The sequence below is a fragment of the Excalfactoria chinensis genome, chromosome 7 (genome assembly GCF_039878825.1).
Source record: "Excalfactoria chinensis isolate bCotChi1 chromosome 7, bCotChi1.hap2, whole genome shotgun sequence".
Taxonomy (NCBI): Eukaryota; Metazoa; Chordata; class Aves; order Galliformes; family Phasianidae; genus Excalfactoria; species Excalfactoria chinensis.
In genome coordinates this window covers 34,154,529-34,177,453 of record NC_092831.1, presented here as the reverse complement: position 1 = coordinate 34,177,453, position 22,925 = coordinate 34,154,529, and the positions used below count along the sequence as shown (strand labels likewise).

The window sequence follows — 22,925 nt, the reverse complement described above, 5'->3', positions numbered from 1 at the left end:
CCCATGGGTTGTGGCTGCCTTGCAGCTGCCCATGGAGCCCAGAAACCTGTGACTGTGCCAGGCATGGAGCATGGAGGCATGGAGCTGTTCCTGGCACAGCACCACCAGCCCTGGCCAGTGTTGGCTTTGCCATACTGGTTTTGGGTAGTGTTATGTGGAGACAGGAGTGGCTCTTGATCCTCATGAGTGCTTCATAACTCAGGATATTCTGTGGTTCGATATCGTCTCATCTGAAATAAAGAGGGCTGTGAAGGAGAGCAAGTGTGGAGTGATGATTTTCCTCAGCAAATTCTAAATCACTTGTTTGAGTTAGGGCTGGTGGTGGGCAGCTGGAGCATGGGGATGCTGTTAGGTTTGGATGTCAGGAGGGGTGGGAATGGGCACTCTGTGATGCTGGTGGAGTGACCGAGCAATCCAGGCTGTGCTGCAGGCTGGCAGCTGCATATGGGGCACACGCTGTGTGCCATGGGTCTGGCCCACAGAAAATGGGATGAACGCAGCTTGGGCTGGCGTGGAAGATGGGAGAATGCTTCCCATCACCCAGAGGCACAAGAAAATATTGAAAAGGGTTCACTTTCCTTCACTTTACAATCAGGACAAAGTCTAGATGGGCTCTCCTGCCTGTGTGTCAGGGGCTAGTTGGGCACAGAGCTCCATTTCTGCTCCCCATAGGGTAGTATTCCACCCTCCAAGGGACACAGGGCTGGCAGCCAGCATGGTGGGGAGCGGCAGCTCTCTGGCAGTGCTTCTGCAATGAGAAATGAAATGGACTGGGCAAAAGGCATGCCCCGAAATAACACTGGGGCTGCTCCAAGCTGCTGGCGCGTGGCGTGGGGCAGCTGGTCTGAGAGCTGCCATTGTGCGGGGCCGGATGGGCAGCACGCACCCATCCCAACAGCCCGTCCCCGGCTGTGACTCACATTTGCTATAAACACGTCTCCCGGCGGGTAATGAATCCTGGCCTTTGCTGCCTTTTGGGAGGGCTCTGGGTTTGCTTCAGGGTACTCCCCCCCCGCCCCGCTCCCCTTCCCCTCCTGGAAGCCCGGCTGCTGCGCGTGATTGTTTCCTGATGCTGAGCACAGCCAGCGCACTGAGCAGCTTTTTCCAGCTGATGCGTGGGCTGCGTGGGATGAGCTTCACCTTAACCCTTCCAGAGGCTGCGGGGACTCCTGCTGCCCCACGGCATTCCCGTTTGTAAGCAACCACCCAGGATCACAATCAGCGAGAGCTTTATTGCATTTGCACATCAAAGCCACAAAATACATTATAAAGCAGCAGGAGGCCAAGGGGTGGAGAAGTGAGGCTGATGGCAGAAGCAGGTAGCGCTGGGACACCGTGGGCACCGCGGGTGTGAGCCGCTGCAGCTGGTCACGCAGGGAAGGTCCTCCCGTGGGGCTCTGGATCTGGAAAGCTGGAGGCCAACCAAAAGAGATGGTCAGGCCCCAGGCTGGCATCTATTCCTCCTCCTCCTCCCAGAATCACCCCACAAAGTGCTGCACGGCCACTGCAGGATGCCCCAACATCCCCAGCACTGTGCTGACATCACCCACCTCTGCTCAGCACCAAGGAGCGTGGCAGTAGCACACACATCTCTGCATCGCCATGCCCACTGGGGCTGCTCTCCCCATGGTTTCAGAACCTACCATCTATGAGAGCTGCCCACCCCTACCAATGAAAGTGTGGCAGCATCCTCATGTAGAGCATCTCCCCGCTCTCCACAGCCCATCTTTTGCATCGTTTGTCACATGTTGTTTGGGCTTGCTAATGGTGAGCAGAGGCACACCTGGAGACCATGGTGCTTCACACAGGTAAAGAAATTCACTCAAGGCAAGAGAAGAAGCAGCATTTGTGTGTAACTGGAAACTGGTTTTAAGCAGAGCTTTGAGTTTCTCAGGGCTCAAAGTGCTGCCTTTTTAACTGCCTTTTTACAGCACAGCACTCCCACGTGGGAGGCAAGAGAAGGGCTGTGTGCTGAGCTGCACATGCAGACATCCCCAGAAGGACACAGCACTACCTACAGCAGGAACCAGCACCTGGCTGGCTGCTCCTTTCCACCTCTCCCTCCCCCCCACCCCAGTACAACTCTTCCCAGAAGGACTGCTCCAAACGACCCACTGAAAGAAAAGATTGGGGCAAACTCCTCTTGGAGCTGCCTCCCTTCCTTTTGCCTGGGAAAATCCTGTTGGATTGCCATCCTGGATTGGCCCAAGCAGTGGGTGCAACCCTGGGATCAGGGTGATGCTGCTCCACCCTCCCAGCCCAGGTCTCTGTCCCAGGGCACCCCGGGGCTCACTGAGAGGGGCAGAATGTAACCAGGCTCCAGAGCCGAGCAGCATAAAATCCCCTCTCCTGGTGCTGGCTTGCTCTCTGCTGCAGGCATAAATGCATTCAGGTAAAGGACCTCTTCCAGAAGCAAAGGTTGCCACTGAGACGCTGCCTGCAGGAAGGCAGACTGCAGTGCCTGGGGAGCTTTTCAAGCATGCACAGCTTAGTATTCCCTTTCGGAACCAAAGCAGCTCTTTATAGAAGCAGCATGTGCCTTGTATATCAGTAGCAGGCTGAGGCTGGGCACAGGGCATGGCTCACCCCACGTTGCCCAGCTGGGTCTGCTCCCTGCGTGCAGAGCAGGCGCCAGTGCGTGTTCTGGGAAGGGACATCCCTGATCTGAGCCACATGAACATGGCTGTGGGAATCCAGAGCCGCTCCGGTTTCACGCTTGGCAAGGTTTATTCTGCAGGATGCTTTCAGGATCGCTTGTTCTTCAGTGAAGGGCCGGGGCGGGGGAGGCGCACATCTGGCGCTGGAGGAGCCACACATCTGGTACATTCAGTACTTCCTCAAAGTCACTGCCACGTTACCCTTTGGATGGAGGCCTCGGGCTCCGCGCATAGCACTGGATTCAGATCCACAGCTGCATATTTTTCTTTTTCTTTTCTTTCTTTTTTTCTTTTTTTCCTCCTTCTTTCTTTCTTTTCTTCCTTAGCAAAAATAACTCTCTCAGCAGATCTTTGCAATTGAACATGGGAGCAGGGAAATTGGACTCAGACCCTGACCTTCCTGCACGTCCTTCCATTTGAGCTCTGTGCTGGCGCCAGCTGCCACTGGAGGGGTCTGTGAGGCCACTGAGGACCTTCTCTGGAAAGCAGCCTTCTGTTGCGAAACGACAAGCCAGCAAGATCAAATCTGCTTTGTCAGGCCAGCTGCAGCTTGGGGCTGTGTGCTGGGAGCCTCCTCCATTGGTACAAGTGGTGTAAGAAGAGTGTGGGGGGGGACCAGACAGGCCAGGGTATCTTCATGAAGGACCCAGTGTTGGTGGAACCAATCCTGCACTGGGACATGGTGCTGGCCTCCTGCTAGGCAGCTACTGTGACTGCCACTGCAGGAAATACTGCTGGCCACCAAGACACACTTCTCACATGTCCTTCCCCATAGCATGGCACAAGGAGCCATCATCCCCAGGTGGGAAGGGGCTGGGGCTGGGAGCATGCACACAGAATCACAGAGCCACAGAGTCACAGAATCATGGACTGGGTTGTTTGGAAAAGACACTGAAACCCACACAACTCCAACCCCTGCCATGGGCAGAGACACCTCCTAGAGTCAGCTGCCCAAAGCCCCATCCAGCCTGGCCTTGAGCACTGTGAAGGATGGGGCATCCACAGCTTCTCTGGGCAACCTGTGCCAGGGCCTCACCGACCTCACAGGGAGCATTTTCTAATGTCTAATACAATCCTATTCTTTTTTTTTACTGTGACATCATTACCCTTTGAAACATCAAAATATTGCCCGTATCTTGGGATTTTACAAACGTTGTTCTTTTCTATTAGGGTACAAAAAGCTTCCAGATCACAGTCCATGGAATGGATGGATGGATGAATTGATGGATTGATGGATGGGTGGGTGGATGGATGGAGGGAAGGAGGGATGGATGGAGGGAGAGAAGGAGGGATGGATGGATGGAGGGAGGAATGGATGGATGGATGGATGGATGGATGGATGGATGGATGGATGGATGGATGGATGGATGGATGGATGGAAAGAGGGAGGGAGGGAGGAAAGGAGGGATGGAGGGAGGGATGGAGGGAGGGAAAGGGATGGAGGAAGGGAAGGAAGGAGATAAGGGAGGGAGAGAGGGAGGGAGGGAGGGGTAGGTGGGTGAGTGGATGTGTGGATGTATGCTTGAGTGGAGGGAAGATCAGACAATGCACACCGTTCACAGAGAGAGGCCAGGTCAAGCTGGAGCGGCGGGAGCGGGGTGCGTGGGGCAAGGGGGACATCTAGTGACTGTGATGGGAGCAAAGCGAGAACAAGGGCTCGTCCTTTCCACTGGAAACCCTGCCTCTGCCGGGGAAATTATCCTTTCTAATAGGCCATAAGCTTGAAATTAGCATAATTAAAAGTGACTAGCATCAATACATGAGGGAAAAAAAAGCAATTAAATGAGAATAATTTCAATTTAAAGAGCCTCTCTAATGAAAGTCACGTTCCCTTGGGGGAAAAAAATCTCCTTTTTCAACTCTATGTACCATTTTTGCAAAAAAAACCAACAAAACAAAATAAAACAAAAATGCCCAAGAACCTTTTGCAAATAAATTCTAGGCAAATGCACACAGCAATACTCTCAGCACTCAGTTTTGGGAGCACAACTTGGCACAGATATGAGCCATGCAAGGGGCTGAGTCTGGTCTGCAGCCCTACCACGCTCTGGGGTCTGGAGCAGGATGAGACATTGCATCAATTCTTTCCTGCCAAAATCCCAGTTTCCCACAAAATAACACATTCCCATAGAGCCCATAGAGATACTTCCAAAAATGTTGAATCACTCTGTCTGGATAAAATGCATCGAGACACAAGCATTGCATTAAAGCTCTTCTGTTAACTAATTGTGACATTCACATCGTCCTGAATATTCAGTATTAAAGATGTGCAGATGTTTCTCCCTCTGACGTGGCTGTGGATGCAACACTGCAGTGCTCTGAGTTCCTATTAAATGTAAAACTAGGCCATCTCACAAGTAAAAGTGAGACACCGTGACTTCTTCCAAAGAAAACAGTCTTCATGCCAACTTCTTTTGAGCTGCACCAAGGAAGTGAAAGACTTTAATGCATTCCTTATGATTTTGTTGCTATCATTGCTGTCATCAGCATGTTCCCAGCAGATAATGCAACTGTTGTTTGATCAGCTTTTTCTCCAGGCCTTGTTTAAGCCCATATAACAATAGACAAGCAGCTGGATTCATATAAAATTAGGGGGTTTGATTCGTTGTTGTTGTTTCTCTTTGCAAAATAACCCAGGGAGGGCTCAGCTCCGTTGCCATACTTGCTGAAGACTGAATGCACAGGAGAAAAGGCTGATGCCCCTCTCCCTCAAGGATGGGTGCCTGAGCAGCAGAACATGCTTTGAAGGGCCCCAGCCTGGTTTTGTTGTGTTCTGTACTCCCAGTTTTTGAGAAATCCCCAGCTTCATTAGCAGGAGCACAGCATTGCCCAGCCAATGCTGCTTTGATGGTTTTCTCTGTTGTAGGCCGTCTCCGGATAGCTGAAACAAAACAGCAGCCTGTATCAAAGCAAACAGCAGAATTCTGATGGATCTGGCAGACCAGGACTCCTGGTGGGGATGGTCCAGGCAGAGGATGTCACCCACAGGTTCACGTGGGGTTGAGTGCAGATCCAGAACAGCCTCGGTATGCAGGAACCACTGGTCCTTGGGCAAAGCATCCATCCTCGAGGACAGCACCTTAAGGACCACGCTGACTGCAGCTCTGGCATCTGCACAGACACAGAGGCTCCATCTGACCCCATCAGCTGTGCCCAAAGCGCCCGTGTCCTCCTGTCCAGAAGCATCTGCCATGCTGCTCCCTGTGCCCCCCGCCCTGCCCAGGGGAGGCTTTGCAGGATGGGAAGAGGGACAAGGCATCCAGCCCCGGGGCTTGCCAGGAGAAGCAATATATTTCCCATGTGTCACAGTGCAGAAATGTATTGCAGTGCTTGCAGTATGGGGAAAATGGGTGACACACGTTTTGTACAGGAGGAGATCAACTGATGGAAAATATATTTGTTTCCACTTTTGAGTGGCTATAAAGAGATGTAAAGCCTGGAAGCAGAAGGCAGGGAAAGGGCTTAGGGCACAGACATAGCGGATCTGTCCAGACAAGAGGGTGGTGAGATATTTGTTTTCCTGCCATTACCATAACCATAATCATAACTGTGAGCGCAACCGTAAGGATAAGCATAATTTGGTTTGGAAAACCAAACACTGTGCAAGCCAAGCACCCTCCCTGGTGAAAAAGAAAGCCTAGGCTCACTCAGGAAGTGCATCACCCACTGGGACTTTTCATAAACAAAATGATCTTAACAGAAAGGTTTTGTTACACACACCCCCCACCTTCCCTCTGAGCTGCTGGATGGAGAAGGATGCAGAGGGAAGGATGGCAACTGGGGACAGCGGGGTGGCCCAGGAGAAGAACAGTCAAAGCCCATTGGTAGCAGAGCTGCACAGACATTTATTGAACACAAACACTGACAAACACAGCTGGCTCACAGATCTTCCTGAGCTATTGTCCAAAGGTTGCTTGTGGGGACTGTCAAAGAGTGCTTTCATGCCCCTGGGGGTGTGAATCCTGTACAGCTGAATTCATCCTGCATCCAGTTGCTCGTTAGTTATAAAAAGGGAATTTTGTGTATGTGTGTTTGTGTGTGTGAGAGAGTGAGATTCCCTTCTTTGAGTATTAAAAATGGCTTGTCTGGACCCTGCCATGTTGCAGAGAGACATCTGTGCGTGAACCCATGCATGCACGTAGGCTTGGCTCCCACACATTCTGCTTCCAAAACAACACAGGGGTGAAAAACTACACCTTATCCTTGGGGTAGGGGGCATGAGGCGGCAAGGGGAGGCCAGGGGATGAAGCAAACGCAGGGGGAGCACTGGGGAGACCACGGGGAGGGCAGCGAGCACAGCTCTGGGTGGTGTCACGGGGCCATAGGCTACAGCAAGAACAGCCAATGTCAACGCGAACGTGTAAGTAGCTACACTAGACTGACACTGGAGACCCGGTGTCTTCTTGAGTCACACCAGTGAAACCCCCTCTCCCTGACCCCCCTGGAAAGAAGATGAAGTAATTACACCATACGCTGAAAACAAGGACCATAATCAAAGAGCGATCTCAGGAGCACAGTAAGGAGGTCATAAAGAAACGTTCCAGTGGGTGCATTATGCATGTGTATTTATATTTATATATATATATCTGTTAGTAAAGAAAAGAGTATCTGTGGAGGTAAGGGGAAGATGTATAGGTTGTACAGGCTGGGTGGAGGTGCCCTTGGCTGGAGAGGGTCGGGTGGTGCGGAGTGGAGGATGGTGGGTGGAAATTAGAGTGCGCCCATTCCAGTGACCTCAGACGTCAGCCTAGAATAGACAGGGGCAGAGAGAGGGGCGGGGAAGACAAAAACAAGCGCTTAATCAACGGAGTAGAAAAGAAAACACAGATCCTGTGGGGCAGCACTGTCTCTCCTGCTTATGGCCCCTGGGATGCCCGATGAGGCGCCCGCGGGCTCAGCATTGTGCAGACAGATCCACGCTCTCCAATCACCCTACCCCTATCCTGAAATAGGGGGCAAGTGTTAATTCTTTCTTGGTGTCTAGGTGGGTTACCCAGGTGGTGCTCAGGAGGTTCTTAGATTGTTGGAGATGTCACAGCTTATGGCAGAAGGTCACCAGCCTGACATCTGGTGGCCTGAGCACATGGAGCACCATGGTCAGTTCAAGGATGCTCAAGCACAGATGCTGCAGACCCTCACTGAATGCCCCTAGCAGAGGTGCCATACACAGAGGATGCTGGCAGGAGTTGTCCCAGCACATGGCTTCTACCAAAATCCTTCCTACCAGGCGCAAGCATCAGTCCTAGCATCCTCATCCCATTGGCCTGTCACCTACAGCTCCCCCAGTTCCTTCATTTGCTCTGCCTTTACAAACTGAAGGAGAGACCGAGCTGAGTCCCATCCTTCCCCTCAACCAGATCACCCTCCATCTCTGCTTTTGCCGTGGCATGAGCCATGGCTTGGACAGCCCTTTCCAATGACAGAGCCACTCTGTTTTCTTTTCTCTCCTTCTTCAGGAGGTGGTGGGGAGGTGCCGTGGGGCTGGGCAGCGGGGAGGAGGGGGTGATGGAGCCTGCTGCAGGTCAGGGCAGAGGTGGGGTGGGTGCAAGGGAGGGGGACAGCCTGCGCACACCTTGCCAGCACTCCCCTGCCCTCACCCCTTCTTCTTGCCAGCAACGGCATGGACAGATGGACAGACGGATGGATGGCCTTGAGAGACAGCACGAAGCCAGCAAGATGCCCCCCTGCTCATGGGCCACCTGCCCACTTGGCCCACCCAGCTGCCCCGATGGCTCCGTGGCTGGCAGCCCCACACGCAGCCCAGCTTGCAGCATCACCGGCCCTGCCATGCTGCACTGCCAGGAGATGGAAAGGAAGCGATCAGGACATTCCCATGTCTGCTGTTTATTCGACTGCTCAGTTGACTTCATTCGACGGAGGAAAGCATTGGTGGAGGCCTGGAAGTGCGTGGGAGAGGCTCCGAGGAGGTAGCGAGAGAGGGCTGGTTTCACAGCAAAGTCCCAAATTACGCCTTCCCGCCACCAGACCAGATCCGTCTCCGTGCCCTGCCCCAGTGCTACCTCCTCGGTGGGGGGAGGACGGCGATTTTGCCCTGCTATGAGCAAAACCCTCCTGGAGTGAGGGTGGCAGCCGTCCCGCCACCGGGTCTCACCTGGCGTTGATGAGGTACTGAGCGAGGCTGATGTTGGCGGGGGTTCCTGTGATGGTGATTTGGCGCTCCGATGACCCTTCCGTAGCGTTGGCAATTTTGATCTGTGCTCCAGACATCTGCCGAATTTCATTGATTTTGGTCCCTTGGCGTCCGATTATGCAGCCTATTAGCTAGAAAGAAAGCGCGGGGGGATGGCGTGAAGCAGCGCACCTTGAGGACGCAAGCACAACCGCGCGGCCGGAGCCTTCCTTGCCCTGCCTGGAGACACCGTGACCTCAGTGCTCACGAAACTAGGAGACCCAACCTGAACATGGGCACAGGGCTCTTGGAATCAGTCCGGCCCCAGGCGTCCCCCAGCTACTTGCTGCTAGCATCACTCACTAATCCTGACCTCTGCACTCTTGACATCTCCCTCACCGTCTTACAAGGATGCTGCAGGACAGGAGAATTCTACTGGAAAATGTCTTCCACACTGTTTCAAAAATAACTAATTTTCCTTAGAGCCATATAGAAGTGTGAATTTTCTCGGTGTACCTGAGGGTGTCTTCATGCTTGCTCTCAAGTATTTGTGCACCAAACCACGGGTCCCTCAGGCACCACCATAACTGGGTAAGGCACATGAAGGTGTGCAGCTTTTCCAGCACAGGCACGAGGTGTTCCTGAGTGTCACAGAATCACAGAAGTTCCTGAGTTGGAAGGGACTTACAAGGATCACCGAGTCCGACTCCTGGCTCCACATGGCATCACCCAAAAACCAGACCAGACATCTGAGAGTGTTCTCCAGAGGCTTCTTGAACTCCCCCAAATTCAGTATCGTGACCACTTCTGTGCGGATACTCTTCCAGTGCCTGATCACCCTCTGGTGAAGAACCTTTTCCTGATATCCAACCTGTTCCTTCTGACCATCGAAATTTGAATGCCTTTCCACAGTTATGCCCAGGAAATTTGTATATGGGATGTACATCCATCTCATCAGCTGCTGGACTTTTGTCGCTGGCTGTATAAGGGGAGAGGATCACCACTCCGAATGCTTGCTGGTCCTGCTGTTAGATGGTGGGTTCTGGGTGGATGCCTTCATTGCAGTTCTCTCAGCAAGGACACCAGAGCTCTCAGCAAAGAAGAGGGTTAGGAAGAGCAGAGAAATGACCTGCAGTTTTCCTGAGTAATGATGCTGTTGTGCACCACGATGTTCCAAAAGATTTCCTTCTGTAAGTCCTAAAGAAGGCTTCATTGTCAGCCCACAGTGACGGGTTCTTAGCTCCCCAAAGCAAGAGCTATCTCCAGCCATGTCCATCTCATCGTTGCCTGGAGCAAAGGCTAAGGGATCTGAACATGCACCCATCACAAAATTGGAAAGATCTGCTGTCTCCAGGGCTGCTGTGTGATATTCAGCCCAACAGTCACCCATCCAGGTCTTCAGAAATAGCTCAGAGAGCCCCGAGGTGCTTCAGCAAACAGATCTATGTACAGTCATGAACCTGCTGGGGGGCCATGAAGTTCCAGACCTATTCAGAGAGACTTCCAGCAGAATCCAAGGTTCTCTTGCACAGCGTTCAAGCTTCTGGCAGTCATGGGAGAGACAAGCTGGATTTCATCCCAAGATTCCCCCAAACTCTTCTTTCTCTGCAGTGCAATTGCTGTCTGCTCAGCACTGCCCAAACCTGACAGTGGGTGCTTCACTCTGAGACAGCCAAGACTGTCCTCTGTTTCCAGGGAAGGTAACACCAGGAATTTCAGAGCCACCAAAGCAACAGGGATCACTTCCACCAGATGGGAAGGAGATGCAGGTGATATCGGCCAACACCACACAGCTCTGATGTTAGCCAGGCTTTTAGCAAGTGCTCCCAGTGGTCCTGTGTGCCATGGCAGGTTGCTCCACATGCTAAAAGGAAGGAAAGGCCCCTTTTCAGGGGTCACCCAATACTACCAAAGTTGCCCTTGTTGCTATCAGTGCTTGGATCTCCCAAGCTTCCTCACTGGGATGACAAAAGCCTGTTAAGCAGGAAGAAGAAAAGCCTCCAGACCCCATCCAGAAACCTCTGAGAATGATGGGCTGGTAGGTGATGGTGGTGGGGACCCAATCATGACATCTTTTCTCCACTTTCCACTGAGCACAAGCTGGTTTTCATCCCAAGGCAACTAGTCCAGAAGCAAGCGAGAACTCAGGTCTGGGTGCTGCCCACCTGGGCTCTCCATCTCACCTCCTCCCACCCGAGCATCCCGAGCAGCCTCTTTGCATCTCTCTGGGACCACCACAACCTCCTTCTGACCAACATCTGAGTACAATATCCACTTCACCACAGTGCCTCCTGTAAGACCTGAACACTGACTGCTGCCAGTACCCAAACACAGTGCACTGTCAGAAGGAAAGGGCCGAAACTTCTCAGATCTGCCAGCAGTACATTAAGAATTACACTGGGGCTTGAGAGCTCCCTGCCTTTCCCTATGCTGTCAGCTGGGCCTTTTTCGTGAGCACTAAGTTCACCTGGGAAGGAAAAACGGAGCACGGAGGAGGATTCTCCCTAGAAAAGCTACCAACAGAGGAGAGCCCAGAAGGTGCTCCATGACCCCAGACAACCAGACTGCGGAGCTGTGCACAAGGTATGAGTGAAGACAGTGAAGGGGCATCTCTAAACGCATGTAACAAGGCTGTACATCTGCGATTTACATATATATATGTATATGCATATATATATATGTGTGGACATACAGACACACACACACACACAGGTGGAAGAAGCACCACGGTACTTACATCATTGGGAATGGTGAGTTCATGAGTACTGGCCGGGGGACTGGCATCCAGACCTGGGCATATGCAAGGGAAAATGGTTACAGCTCGCAGCAGCAGTGCAGCGGGTCGCCAGTACTTCCCCGCAGCAGTCGACATTGCAAAGGCTGCGTCCTGCTCAGGGGCTGGGAGAGGAAGGGGATCACACACTCCGGTACAAGGAGGAGGAAGAAGGTTCTACCTGCCTCATCTGAGTGGGGTGCCACATTCTCCTGTGCCACTTGACCCTTTGTCCCCCAATAGGGCTGTCTCCAAGAAGGTGTGCATAGCATAGGGCTGCAGAGGAGCCCTCAGAGGTGGGATAAGCCCCATCCCCATGAAATCCTCCTCTGCACAGCAGCCGGAAAACCCAGCCCTGTCCATGTGCCCTCCAGACCTCCCCGGGTACAGCTCGCTTAGGAAAGCAGTTCAGCAGACAAAGTGCTGAATTGAAGATGTACACACTGGTTGGAGTCAAGGCCAATTGACCCTACTAGGGTAAGGCAAACAGCACATAGATGGAGAGCCTGCTTCCCTGCAACACTACATGGAAACATGCTGCCTGCAGCAAGAAGCGAGCAAAGCACAGTGCTCTCTCCCAGCTTCCCTTGAGATAGGACAGATGCTCACCTTTGCAGTGGCAAAGGCTGGAGCCAGGAGACCAACCTGCGTGTGCAGCTGCATGGGTGCCTGCAGCCAGGCGGGAGCCTGCATTTCTCATGGGTTTCCCTGTCAAATCATCTCATTGCTGGGGTAGGGACATACTAATCCATAGGACAGAAGCTGGCTGGCAGCTAATATGGAATTTTCAGTAATCTATACAACATATAAACCACCAGGGAAGGCTTTTTACAGCAGAGTGTGCAAGAATCCAGAAGGCTGCAAGGCCTACATCACAGCGAAGAGTAGAATTAAGGTGGTTGGAGAAAAAAAACAGCAGAAGACTGGCACTGCCACACTGCTGTGACACGACGCAGCAGCAGCACTGAAGCTGAGGTCAGAAAAACCAGAGGGGCATCTGCAGGGCAATGCACCATTGCCTTGAGAGCATTGAGCACCTACTGCAGGCCATGACTGCATTTTGCTGGTCTGCACTTCCCTCTGTGCCACAGAAGATGGGCTCCCATCTGTCTGTCTGGCAGCAGCAGCCTCAGTATTGAACCCACACCTGTCTGGGCATGGCACCATCACAGCACGGTGTCCATGAAGAGCCACGGCCACGTCCTTTGAACTACTGAGAGCAGGAGCAGGGCGGACGGGTCCACAGAAGCTAAATGCCCTTCATGCATGTGCTTCTCCTCCCACATGCCATCCCAGCTCTCCACAGCCTCTCCCAGATGGGTTTTGGGGCATTGCATCACCCTCTGAGTCATCAAAGCTGTTGTTACAGCCTGGAGATTACTTATTTTGGCACACCAGCTCCTTCCCCTCTGATACACACATGCAGTCCCCATGGATGCAACACAACGAGACACAGAATCAAAGAATCACAGACTGGGTTGGAAGGGACCTTAAAGCCCACCCAGTTCCAAACCCTTGCCATAGTCAAGGACATCTTATTTCATAGAGTCATAAAAGCACAGACTATCACGAGTTGGAAGGGACCCATCAGGATCACTGAGCCCAACTCCTGGCTCCTGGTTGAGGAGTCCACCAACCTCCCATAGAGCAGGCTGCCACAAGGCCCATCCAGCCTGGTCTTGAGCATCACCAGGGATGGGCCACCCCTATCTTTGGCTAGGGCAGGATCAGTGCCACAGGTAACGGCAAGGGGCAAAGAAGGGTGCGTGGAGGACAAGGATTTGTGGAGCAATATTACAACATTTATTTTTGCTACCACCTGGCTGGGTGTCTTTCCATGGTCTGTGATTGGGTGATGTTCCCAGATGCTTTCAAGGCAGGCAGGAAGCGCGCCCCAGAATGTCCGGGGGGTCTTGGGGTGATTTCCCTGAGCAACAGCAGGGTATGAAAGCACATTCAGCACATGGCCTTGCAACTGCCAGGGACATCTGAAATGGAAATGTCTCCAAGATGGCTGTGATTTGGCTCTTCAGGGTCCTGCTCCATTAAAAACGCAGCTATCCTTGAATGACTTGAGAGACAGCTAAAATTTCATGTTATTGCTATTCCCACAAGTATTTTTTCTAGGCTTTCTAGATGAGGTTTGTGCAAAATTAAACAGAAGAATAACGGCGTGGTGACGCTGGTGTCTTTCCATTAGATAGATGGCCACTATACACAAACATCAATAACAGGTAACAAACTGCAGGTACTTCCCTTTGGACATGCTGCACAGAGGGGATGGAGGGCATGATACTGCCCACCAGGAAACATGCTCTCTTCTCCACAAACAAGACAGTTTATCCAGGAGCACAACAGTGGCACAGTCCTACTTCAGATATATATTTCAGCAGCCGCCTACTGATTTCCCTGTTGCTTTGTGTTTTACCTGATGATTGGCCCATCAGATTTTGAGCTTCTTCGGAGGAATGTAAGGGCAGCTTTTCTCCTGAAGAGCAAAGAAGAAACAGATTTAATGCTTTTGCCTTCGAGGAGATAAGCAATGTCACTTCATCTAGGAAGCTCAAAATATGATGAACATACGGTCAGTAAAGTCATTTCCATCCAGAACCTCGACCACTGAGCTTTCAGCATCGCCATCCCCTGCGCTCTATATCTGCTTCCCAGCTCTCTGTGAAGCTGTTAGCAGTGTTTTTGCAGCCCAGGCTGGTGAGCCACACCAGCACCCAGCACTGCAGTGCCTTCCCATTGCTCTCTCCGCTGCTGTCCCAGTTGCATCCCGCAGGGCAGCATCTCTCACTGGTGCTGTGGGATGCAGGGACATCCTGCCCTGCGCAATGGGCGCACGGTGAGGGATGCTGGCTGGGAAGGGTGGTGCTGGCACTTGTGCTTATGCTTAGAAAGCCAGCAAGGCTGGGAGCAGAGCGGGCATGCATGGTTATCCGCTGCCACATCCCCCTGATTTCTAACCTGACCTCCCTGCTAGCCTCTCCCCGTGGACACTGCGACCTCAGCTTCACTTCTCCTATTTGTTTCTGTTAGATACAGAGATTTTTGAAAGAGAGAGAAACTCTACAGGTAAGAAGAGAAGGATATCTAGAAAGGGTGTGTGGGTACGTACCAGGGAAAGCGGGGGTGGTCTGTCCAAGGGGAGTAAAGGGGGTTTGCTGCATAGCCAACTGGTGGAGCTTGGTCAACTGCTGAGGGGTAGGAGGGACATTAGAGCTAAGAAGGTTATTGTTATAGAGTACAACAAGTCACACCAAAAAGCAAGAACGAAATCGTAACGGAGAAAGAAAACAAACCAAAAGAAACCTAAACCAAAAATAAACAAATAAAAAAAAAAAAAGCTAACAAAAAATTGGAAGCCATGTTGAGACATGGCAAAACCAGCATTAACAGAAGGACTTGGCCTGGGTAAGATGCAATAAAGCCCAAATCTTTTGCAGAAGTGCTTGTCAGGGTCTGAAGTACAATACCAGATAGAAAGAGGCCCATTCTCAGCCCATCAGATGTCCTGGCTTTTTGTAGAGAGCCCCTCCGCATCATGATCTGCTAAGGCAGCAGCAGGGCCTTGTGCAAAAACACCTCCAGCCCCTGCCAGGTCTGCAGCCTCCTGCTCGCTGCTGGCTGCCAGCAGAGGGGCACCTGCCCATGGGTGGCCCCTTCGGTTGTGACCACCTCCCCGGCATTGTATGATGCTGCCTTCTCCATGTCTCCATGAGATGGACAGCCCATGTGGCTCCTAATGCCACCTGCAACATGGACACTGTGAGCACGACCCTGTGACAGCACAGGGAAAGGTGGGCTTCAGCCATGGCCAGCAGTAATTCAGATCCTTGCATCCCTTGTCATGATGGGTACCTTTTGGAGCCCCATCAGGAAGCGAGAATTTTGTTGGGAATACATTTTGGGCTCTGTGTCACCATTCCAAATTAAAACCAAACAAAATGAAGGGGGATGGAGGTGGACAGGTCGGTTTTAGTGGGGAGCAGGAGGGGATCTCCGTCACCACCCACACTCCACCACGCTTACTGCTGCTTAACTGAGGAACGACGGTGTTCTCCAAGCAATCAGAAATAGTTCTGATGCTGGTTCTTAGCAACCTCAAGCAGTGCTGAAGCCCTCCAGGAGACAAAGCTCTCACGGACCTGTGTAGGTTTTGCCAGAGGGAGAACAACTGGGGGGCAGGAGCTTACATTTCAGCTTTGGTGTTTGAAATGCTGCCATGGGTCTGCAGAAGGGGTCTGCTAAACACAGCGACCTGCAAGAGCGAGGGCAATGCCCCCAAACTATCTTCAGGATGGGCTTCTTTATGGAGCAGTATTTAAGATGACAGATCCTCACGAGAGGGCTGCAGGAGGGGGGGGATGGCGAGCACAGCTCTCGCACGCACGGCTTTATTCCACATCTCAGCAAATCTGCATGGAGCTGGGCAGAGTGCAGCAGCAAGGATCAGACACTGCCTTGCCAGTGCTGATGGAAGCTTAAACACTTCCAAAGCACTATGCGTGCTATGCTGCATTTTATTCCTGTCAGACAGAGGGGAATAGTAACAAGGAAAACACGAGTTGCTTCTAGGGTTTGCAAAGGAAAACTGGGACAAGAAGGTGGTGATCTACCCACTGCAACACGCAGCCCCATTTCTCTTCTGTGAAAGGCACGTGATTCAGAATATTTCTGACCAGCATTACAGTGAGCTCTTCAAAGTACGTGCATTCTGGCACCACATAGACAGCCAAACCATCAAAGTGATATCCGTGCTCCTCTGCTACCAGCAGGGGAAGTCGCTGCTCCTACAGACACAGCCCAGCCTGCAGATCAAGCACAGGACCAGATCGTCCCCAGTGGGGCCGTGGACAGCTTGCGCTCACAGTGCCTGCTGGCCTGGAGATGGAGTATGGCAATGACTCAACACCCGACTCACCCAATGGGCAGGAGAAGCCCCGAGCCACATCAAACCAACACAGCTGCACTACAAGAACAGCATCTTATAAAAGCATCCCTTCCCTATGTGTCCCCCAGCATATGCACTACGGGTCCCACACCCATCCTTGGTTCTGTATCAGAATAAGCCATGAGCAGGGGGAGATTTCAGCACGAGCAAAACCCATTCCCATCCCTTGTCACCTGGATGAGGATCCCATGGAAGAGACATGGCTCTGCTTCAAATAGGAAACCATGCACTGACAAAGCTCTTGCTTTTCCCATCCCACCCAGACATCTTGGCAAGCCATCGGATGACCGATGCTCTAGGATAAGGGGGAAACAGAAGATAAGTTCTTTTTCTTCCCCTTCCTTTGCTCGTTTTAAGGCACAGAATGTGTGATCTAGTTGGTCTCATAATGAAGGGACAGCACAATTTAGCATCAGGCCAAGTCCTCAGAATTAATCAAGTGTGTGTTCACAGGTTAAAAGGCTACTCAAGGTATTACAGAGACTACATGTGGCCAGTTACTTTGAGAATATGCTATTAATATTATTATCTAATATTAATATTCCGCCATCTAACAGTAGCATGCAGGTGACATAACAGGGTATAAGAAAAACAAGAGTAAAACTCACATCCGGGTGTGGAATGGCGTATTGTCCCTGAATTGTGTAGGCCTGCAAAGGAAAAACAGAGGCTGTTAGAGGAGGCAGGAGGTGGCAAAGCCCTGCCAGCCCTGGGCTTTGCTGGGTTTGGGGCTGCAGGGAGCCCCTCCCAGCCCAGAGAGAGAGCTTTGGCTCTTCCCAAAGAAGAACTTAGCTCTTCAAATGTCCCAGGGCTGTATGGAGGGGGAGGAAAAGCTGCAGTGGGCTTCACTGTGCAAAGGTGCTCAGCAGCCAGAACTCTGTGCAAGGAGTGCTTGATGGCACCGCCACCCCCCTCTGTGCTAAAAGTGCATCCTAGTGCAGGCAAGGCAGCACAGGGAACAGCGCCATCCCTTGGGGCGCACAGCTCCCAGCTGGCTCCAAACCTCCCATCCATTCCAGCACTCTGCTGCGGCCATGCAGTGAGGCTGCTGCCACACGTCCCGTGGCTTACAACAGGCAAACCCATGCAGATGTTGGCCAGGCAGTTTGCTGTTATTACCATCACTTGTGGTAACCCCTCCTCTTTTGTAAATAACCCGAAAATAAGCACTGCTGTGGGCTGAGAGCCACCAGAGTGCCCAACGTTTTGGATTCAACCAGCTAGCAAGATATATCTCGCTAGTTGCCACATCATTCAGATGATGCAGAAAGAGATGGATAGCACTTGATTAAGGGAGAGTAAAGATGGCCAGGAAAAAAGGGAAAACAAAAATGGACCACCTCCTGAACACGTGCTGCATCCTTCACAAATAATGGGGACTTTAATGCCGGGCAGAACCTGGCAATTCCTGGCAGCCTGATTTGGCCTTTGGCTTTTGATTAGAGACGTTGATTGGAAGCAGCAAAATGAAAGGCGGGGAGGTGAACTGGGGTGATGCAGACTGTGCCTCTCACTCCAGCCTGGCCGACGAGGAGATGCCAGGGCTGAGAGGGGCTCACTGGGGCAGGTGGATGGGGATGAGTTCTGCTGCCCATGTTGCCCACTGCATCCCGCAGCATCCCTGCAGCAGGAGGGTGCTGCCCCTTACTCTCCCTTTTGAGAAGTACTGCTCGCCAGGCAGCTGGACCCAAAGCTCCTTTCCAGTATGGTTGCTCAGGCTGCACAAAACCCTTGCCCTGGTGCTGGCAATGGCCACAAGATCCTAACAGCACACTCCCTGACAGCCTGTGCTTTGGGCTTGCTGTTCTGCTATTTTGTTATGGAGTGGGAGAGCATGAGACAGCTTGCGTGGTGTAGGAGTTGGCACCAGGTGATTCATGTCAGGCTGTGGGCCAATTTGATGGTGCCCTCCAGGCTTTATGCTCACTCCTGCCATGCTTAACAGAAATCAATTGCTCATTAGTTTAACCGAGAGGCACAACTGGGAACACATGCTTCATGTAGACGTAAAGCACGTGTTGCATACACAGTTATTCTGCACACAGAAGTCTGCTGTCATCTCTAAGAGCTGCTAGAAACCAATGCAAGCTTTGATTTAGCCTGGTTTACCATGGCATGACACGACACAGGCGGTCCCATGGATGCAGGTGAGGCTTATTCCTGCAGCAGGAGTTCCCTTCTGGTGGCAGAGATTGACCCTCCCATGGAGGAGAGGAACAGCCCAATCCTAATCAGGCTAGAAGGAGCCTGGCCCACCTGATACCAATTTGCAACATTCAGAGTTCCTTGTCATTAGATTGGTAATGCTAGAGAATAGGAAATATTCACACATGCACAGCCCCTCGCATAGCTATCAGCAAATGCTGATAAAAAATCAAGCTGATTTTTGAGCCAGGTCTCCTAGTGAGCAAAATCAGTATCTTAAGTACATAGACACATCCAGTATAGAACAGAATCTATACTGTCCCCCAGCTCTGTCCTTAGGGCACTATAGACTCCATGCTCTCTGCTGACCCAACCCCGCCCCCGTCCCCTGCAGTCCTGCAAGGAGCTTTCGGTCTGGCTGCTGTGGCGCGACACGGATGGGATGACACCATGCAAGTCAGAAGGCAAGAAACCTGAGTGCACTAACGGGCAGCGGCTGGTGCTGCAGTAAAAGGCTGAGGTTGGCAGTGGAGGCTGCAAGCGGGTCGGCTCTTACCTGACCACCTGCAAAAATGACAGGGGTGGAGGCGGGCTTTGGGCGGTAGGGAATGGTGGCACCTTTTGGTGGGGACTAGGAAAAGGGACAAGGAAAGGGAGAGAGAACATTAGAACAGCTTTCCTGAAACAGCAGCAAAAAGAGCATTAGAAAGCACCCGACGGAGCACAGGCTTCCAACCCGTGCTGTGCTGTGGGGTGAGCACAGCCTCCGGGGCCATGGCCAGCAGCACCCGAACCGGGTAGACAGCATCTCTGGACAGGAAGACATGGGGGAAATGAGCGTTTAGTGGACAAGGAGGACACCCTCAGGAGTTCTCCTGCCAATGCACAGCACCTTTGAACACTTTCCAAGCTTCCCCGCCTTGGCTCTGCTCTACACACATTCTGTCCCCTAGACCAGGCTGATGCTGGGCTGCAAGATCCTTCTCAGGACACTCCAAGAGGTCTTCAAGGTGCAGGGAGGTGGGGAGGAATGTGGTGTGTCACTGCATTGCCAAGCCCACGCAAGCATCCTCACGCAGAAGCTCTCCTTGCATCGTATCTTCACCATGGGCACAGTGGCACCTCCGGGGCTTGGCTTGGTTTCTCACCACCACTGCAAAGCACTGTCACTGCCTCCCATGCCTCATTCACTGCTTTGGCCACGGTGCTGGGCGTTGGAGGCATCTCCTTTTGCACAAGGCTTGGAAAGCCCACTGAGACAGTAAGATGAGCATTTCTGCAGATCTCACCCCCAAGCTGCACAGTGGAAGCTGATGGAGCAGCCAGGCAGGTGCCAGCAGCAGAGGAGCTGAGATTTGGGAGATTTCTTTGGATCATGGGAGATTTCAGATGAAAGCCTTACGAGTCTGCCAGAGGCGAAACGGCTCAGTCGCTGCTAATATGTAAGGATAGCCAACATAAATTATGTTATCTTGTAGAAAATCCCACCATTTTTCTCTACATTCTTCTACACTCCTGCCTGTAGTCACGTGGCATTTTCAGATCTCCTTGCTTAGTACTAGTCTATAGGAAAGCTGTGTGATCAAAGCACCGTGTGTATAACCACAAAGCTGCTTTTTCTTTCATCACATTACAGATCTTGGAGCGGATGAGTGAGAATTTCTGCGGCAAGATAACAGAAGACATAAAAGCTACAAGGAGCAGCTCTGCAAACTGTTAAAGCTGGGGGACTTTCCAGACCTATGACTGCAAGAACATGAATGTGGGTTGTTGTTTCTTTTACTTTCCCATTGCTGAGCCTTACAGAGGAACACCAGCCCTTGTTTTGGTCAATGGGAACATCAACCACCCAAGATTTATAACACAGGGTGAACATCACCTCAAGCCCATCTCTGCCACAGTGCAGAGCACAATCTGGAGCCACTGTATGCCTAAATCCATGTTCCTCTAACAGCACGGCATGTCCATGTGAGCACCAGCAGTGTCTGGCATCAAGGTTCACGGTCCTTCCTCTCTAGTCATTCTGCTGGCAAACTGAAGCTGCTTATGGCCAGTGTTGCTACATCTCAACCATGTCTCAGCGTCCTCTTCAGGAGCTCTTGCAGCAGCAAACATCCCAGTGCCAAATCAAGAGGCACTGGACACAAACTGGAGCACAAGAAGCTCCTTCTGACTATCAGGCAGCACTTCTGACGCTGAGCCCTGGCACATGTACCTAGAGTCTATGGGGTCTCTTTCTTGGAGACCCCCAAAAGGCACCTGGACATGGTGCTGAGCATCCTGCTCTGGGTGTCCCTGATGGAGCAAGGGATGGGCCAGATGGACCTACAGATCCTGTTGACCTCAACTATTATGTGATTCTGAAATGTGTTCCTCCCTGCCATAAAGAAACAGTGGCATTAAGGCCACCCAGCAGAGCAGTGTGTCTGTGCATTTGGCCCTGGGCAGCACCAGGAGCAGGGATGTCACTGTGTTGTGACAGCAATTGGTTCCTTCTTGAGCTTCTCCAACATAGCAGGCATGGAGGTGGAACATGTGCTTGCAGTCAGCTCCTCCAATGAGCTGTTGGTACAGCAGCATTGCTCCACAGCAGAGGACTCTGTGAATGATTTCTCCCAGAAAACAGTACCCTTGCCACATGTTCATGCACGCCGTGGCTCCTGCTCTGCACCTGCCTTCCTCACCACCTCTCCTCTGCCTCACTGGAGCTTGGGCTTGGGTTCCTGCCCACCACTCCCTTCCCTCAGCACCCTCTCAGCTGGCCCAGCACAGCAGATGCACTGGCTGCCTCTTCCCAGCACCCCACTCCTGAAACCTCCTGGTGCTGCGACACAAACCTTCTCCTTTCAGGCACCCAACCGGTTTCCAGTTTGGCAAACTAGAAATAACACAAACACAGCGGGGAAAGCACACTTGGGTGGGTTTCACACGAAGGTACCAGGAAATGAGAGTGGTCCACTAACGCGTGGTGAACAGTGACAAGGACATGATCCACAGCTCTCAGTGCTGTTGTGATGCCGGGCAGGTTTTGTCCTATATACTTTACCCCCTTTGTTACAGACTGTACCTCCAGCATCACCACACAGATCTGTTTGACACACTGGATAATTGCGTCGGGTGTTCCCGAGATTGTCACCGCCCGCTCTGTGGAGTTGGGCAGCATGTCCCCTGCCACTTGAACCTGAGCACCTGTGGACTGGAGACAGAAAGAGAGAGGAGGAGGAATCTCAATGCAGAAGCCTTCTTCCCTTCATCCAGCTTCAGCTCCAGTGCCACATGCCCCCAGAGAGCTGCAGCCCCACGTTAGCAAGGACACAGCAAGTCCCATGGGGCAAAACCCGTGATACCACTCCTGCATCAGCAGGGACTGTCCTGGGAATTGCCTTGACGCACGATGCCAGCTCATGAGCATCCCCCTTTCCAAGGATGCAGATCAGCTCTGAGGAGCTGCAGTGACTCGCAGTAACTAAGTGTGATTTACCTCCCTGATTTCCTTGATCTTGGAGCCTCCCTTGCCAATCAGCGAGCCACACTGGCTAGCTGGTACGACCAGTCGCAGCGTCACCGGAGGTTTACTGGTAGCAGTGCTGTTGCTCATTGAGTTGGTTATATCCTGGGGAAGGAAGAGGACAATGCATCAGCCCTTGTTCCCCAACCCAGAGGTCTGCCACACAACCCCAACCCAAATGCCCAGAGCCAGTAAGGTGGGATCACATCTTCCAGACCCACGCTGGGCTCAGTTCTTGCCCATAGAGATATGTCTGGAGCAAATGGGAAGGCGTTGTGGCCAAGGTTGTATACCAGGTGAGTGAGTTCAACCAAGCACATGTGGGTTGAAGGCATCCAAATATACTGCTGGACCCAACAGAGGGCTGCATACAAACCCTCACTCTGTGCCCTCTCAGGGCTCACATTACTCACCTCCTCAAATTTGTAGGCGATCATGGCAAAAGCCTTGAAGATGGCATCAGTGGGGCCGGTGATGGTCACAATCCGCTCAGGGCAGTTTCCCTCCGAGATGTTGATTCTTGCCCCACTCTGGAAACAGAAGGGCATTCCTGGAGCAGTCACAGCCAGGCAAGTGACTGGATGCAGCCTCTAGCACAACTCTTTTCCTGAGCTGCATCCTCAGCACCCAAGAGCAGAAACTCAGAGTGCCCCAGGAGCACACTGCACACTTGTTCCCCAGTCACCATAAGAAGACATCCCATCTAACCTTAAAAACTCCCACCCCTGCCCCATGGTACTTCCAGCCCTGCCTCA

At 52.2% G+C, this 22,925-nt stretch overlaps 1 protein-coding gene across 13 annotated transcripts in view; it reads right to left on the bottom strand.

Annotated features, from left to right (window-relative positions):
- Positions 1-1,280: 1,280 nt before the first annotated feature.
- Positions 1,281-22,925, bottom strand: part of PCBP3 (poly(rC) binding protein 3) — a 46,299-nt gene continuing 24,654 nt past the window's right edge. Inside the window, exons 8-17 of one of the 13 annotated variants that reach the window (XM_072341137.1) lie at positions 22,584-22,700; positions 22,144-22,275; positions 21,730-21,858; positions 19,150-19,293; positions 17,126-17,167; positions 14,682-14,760; positions 13,989-14,048; positions 11,525-11,577; positions 8,770-8,939; positions 1,281-1,411 (exon numbers count right to left, since the gene is read on the bottom strand). In XM_072341137.1, coding sequence (XP_072197238.1) covers positions 1,369-1,411; positions 8,770-8,939; positions 11,525-11,577; positions 13,989-14,048; positions 14,682-14,760; positions 17,126-17,167; positions 19,150-19,293; positions 21,730-21,858; positions 22,144-22,275; positions 22,584-22,700 — 969 coding nt within the window. In that variant the 3' untranslated portion in view covers positions 1,281-1,368. Of the gene's footprint in view, positions 1,412-6,484; positions 7,405-8,486; positions 8,599-8,769; positions 8,940-11,524; positions 11,578-13,988; positions 14,049-14,681; positions 14,761-17,125; positions 17,168-19,149; positions 19,294-21,729; positions 21,859-22,143; positions 22,276-22,583; positions 22,701-22,925 lie in introns of those variants that run through there. The other 12 variants (XM_072341138.1, XM_072341139.1, XM_072341143.1 and 9 more) reach the window with 12 other exon arrangements.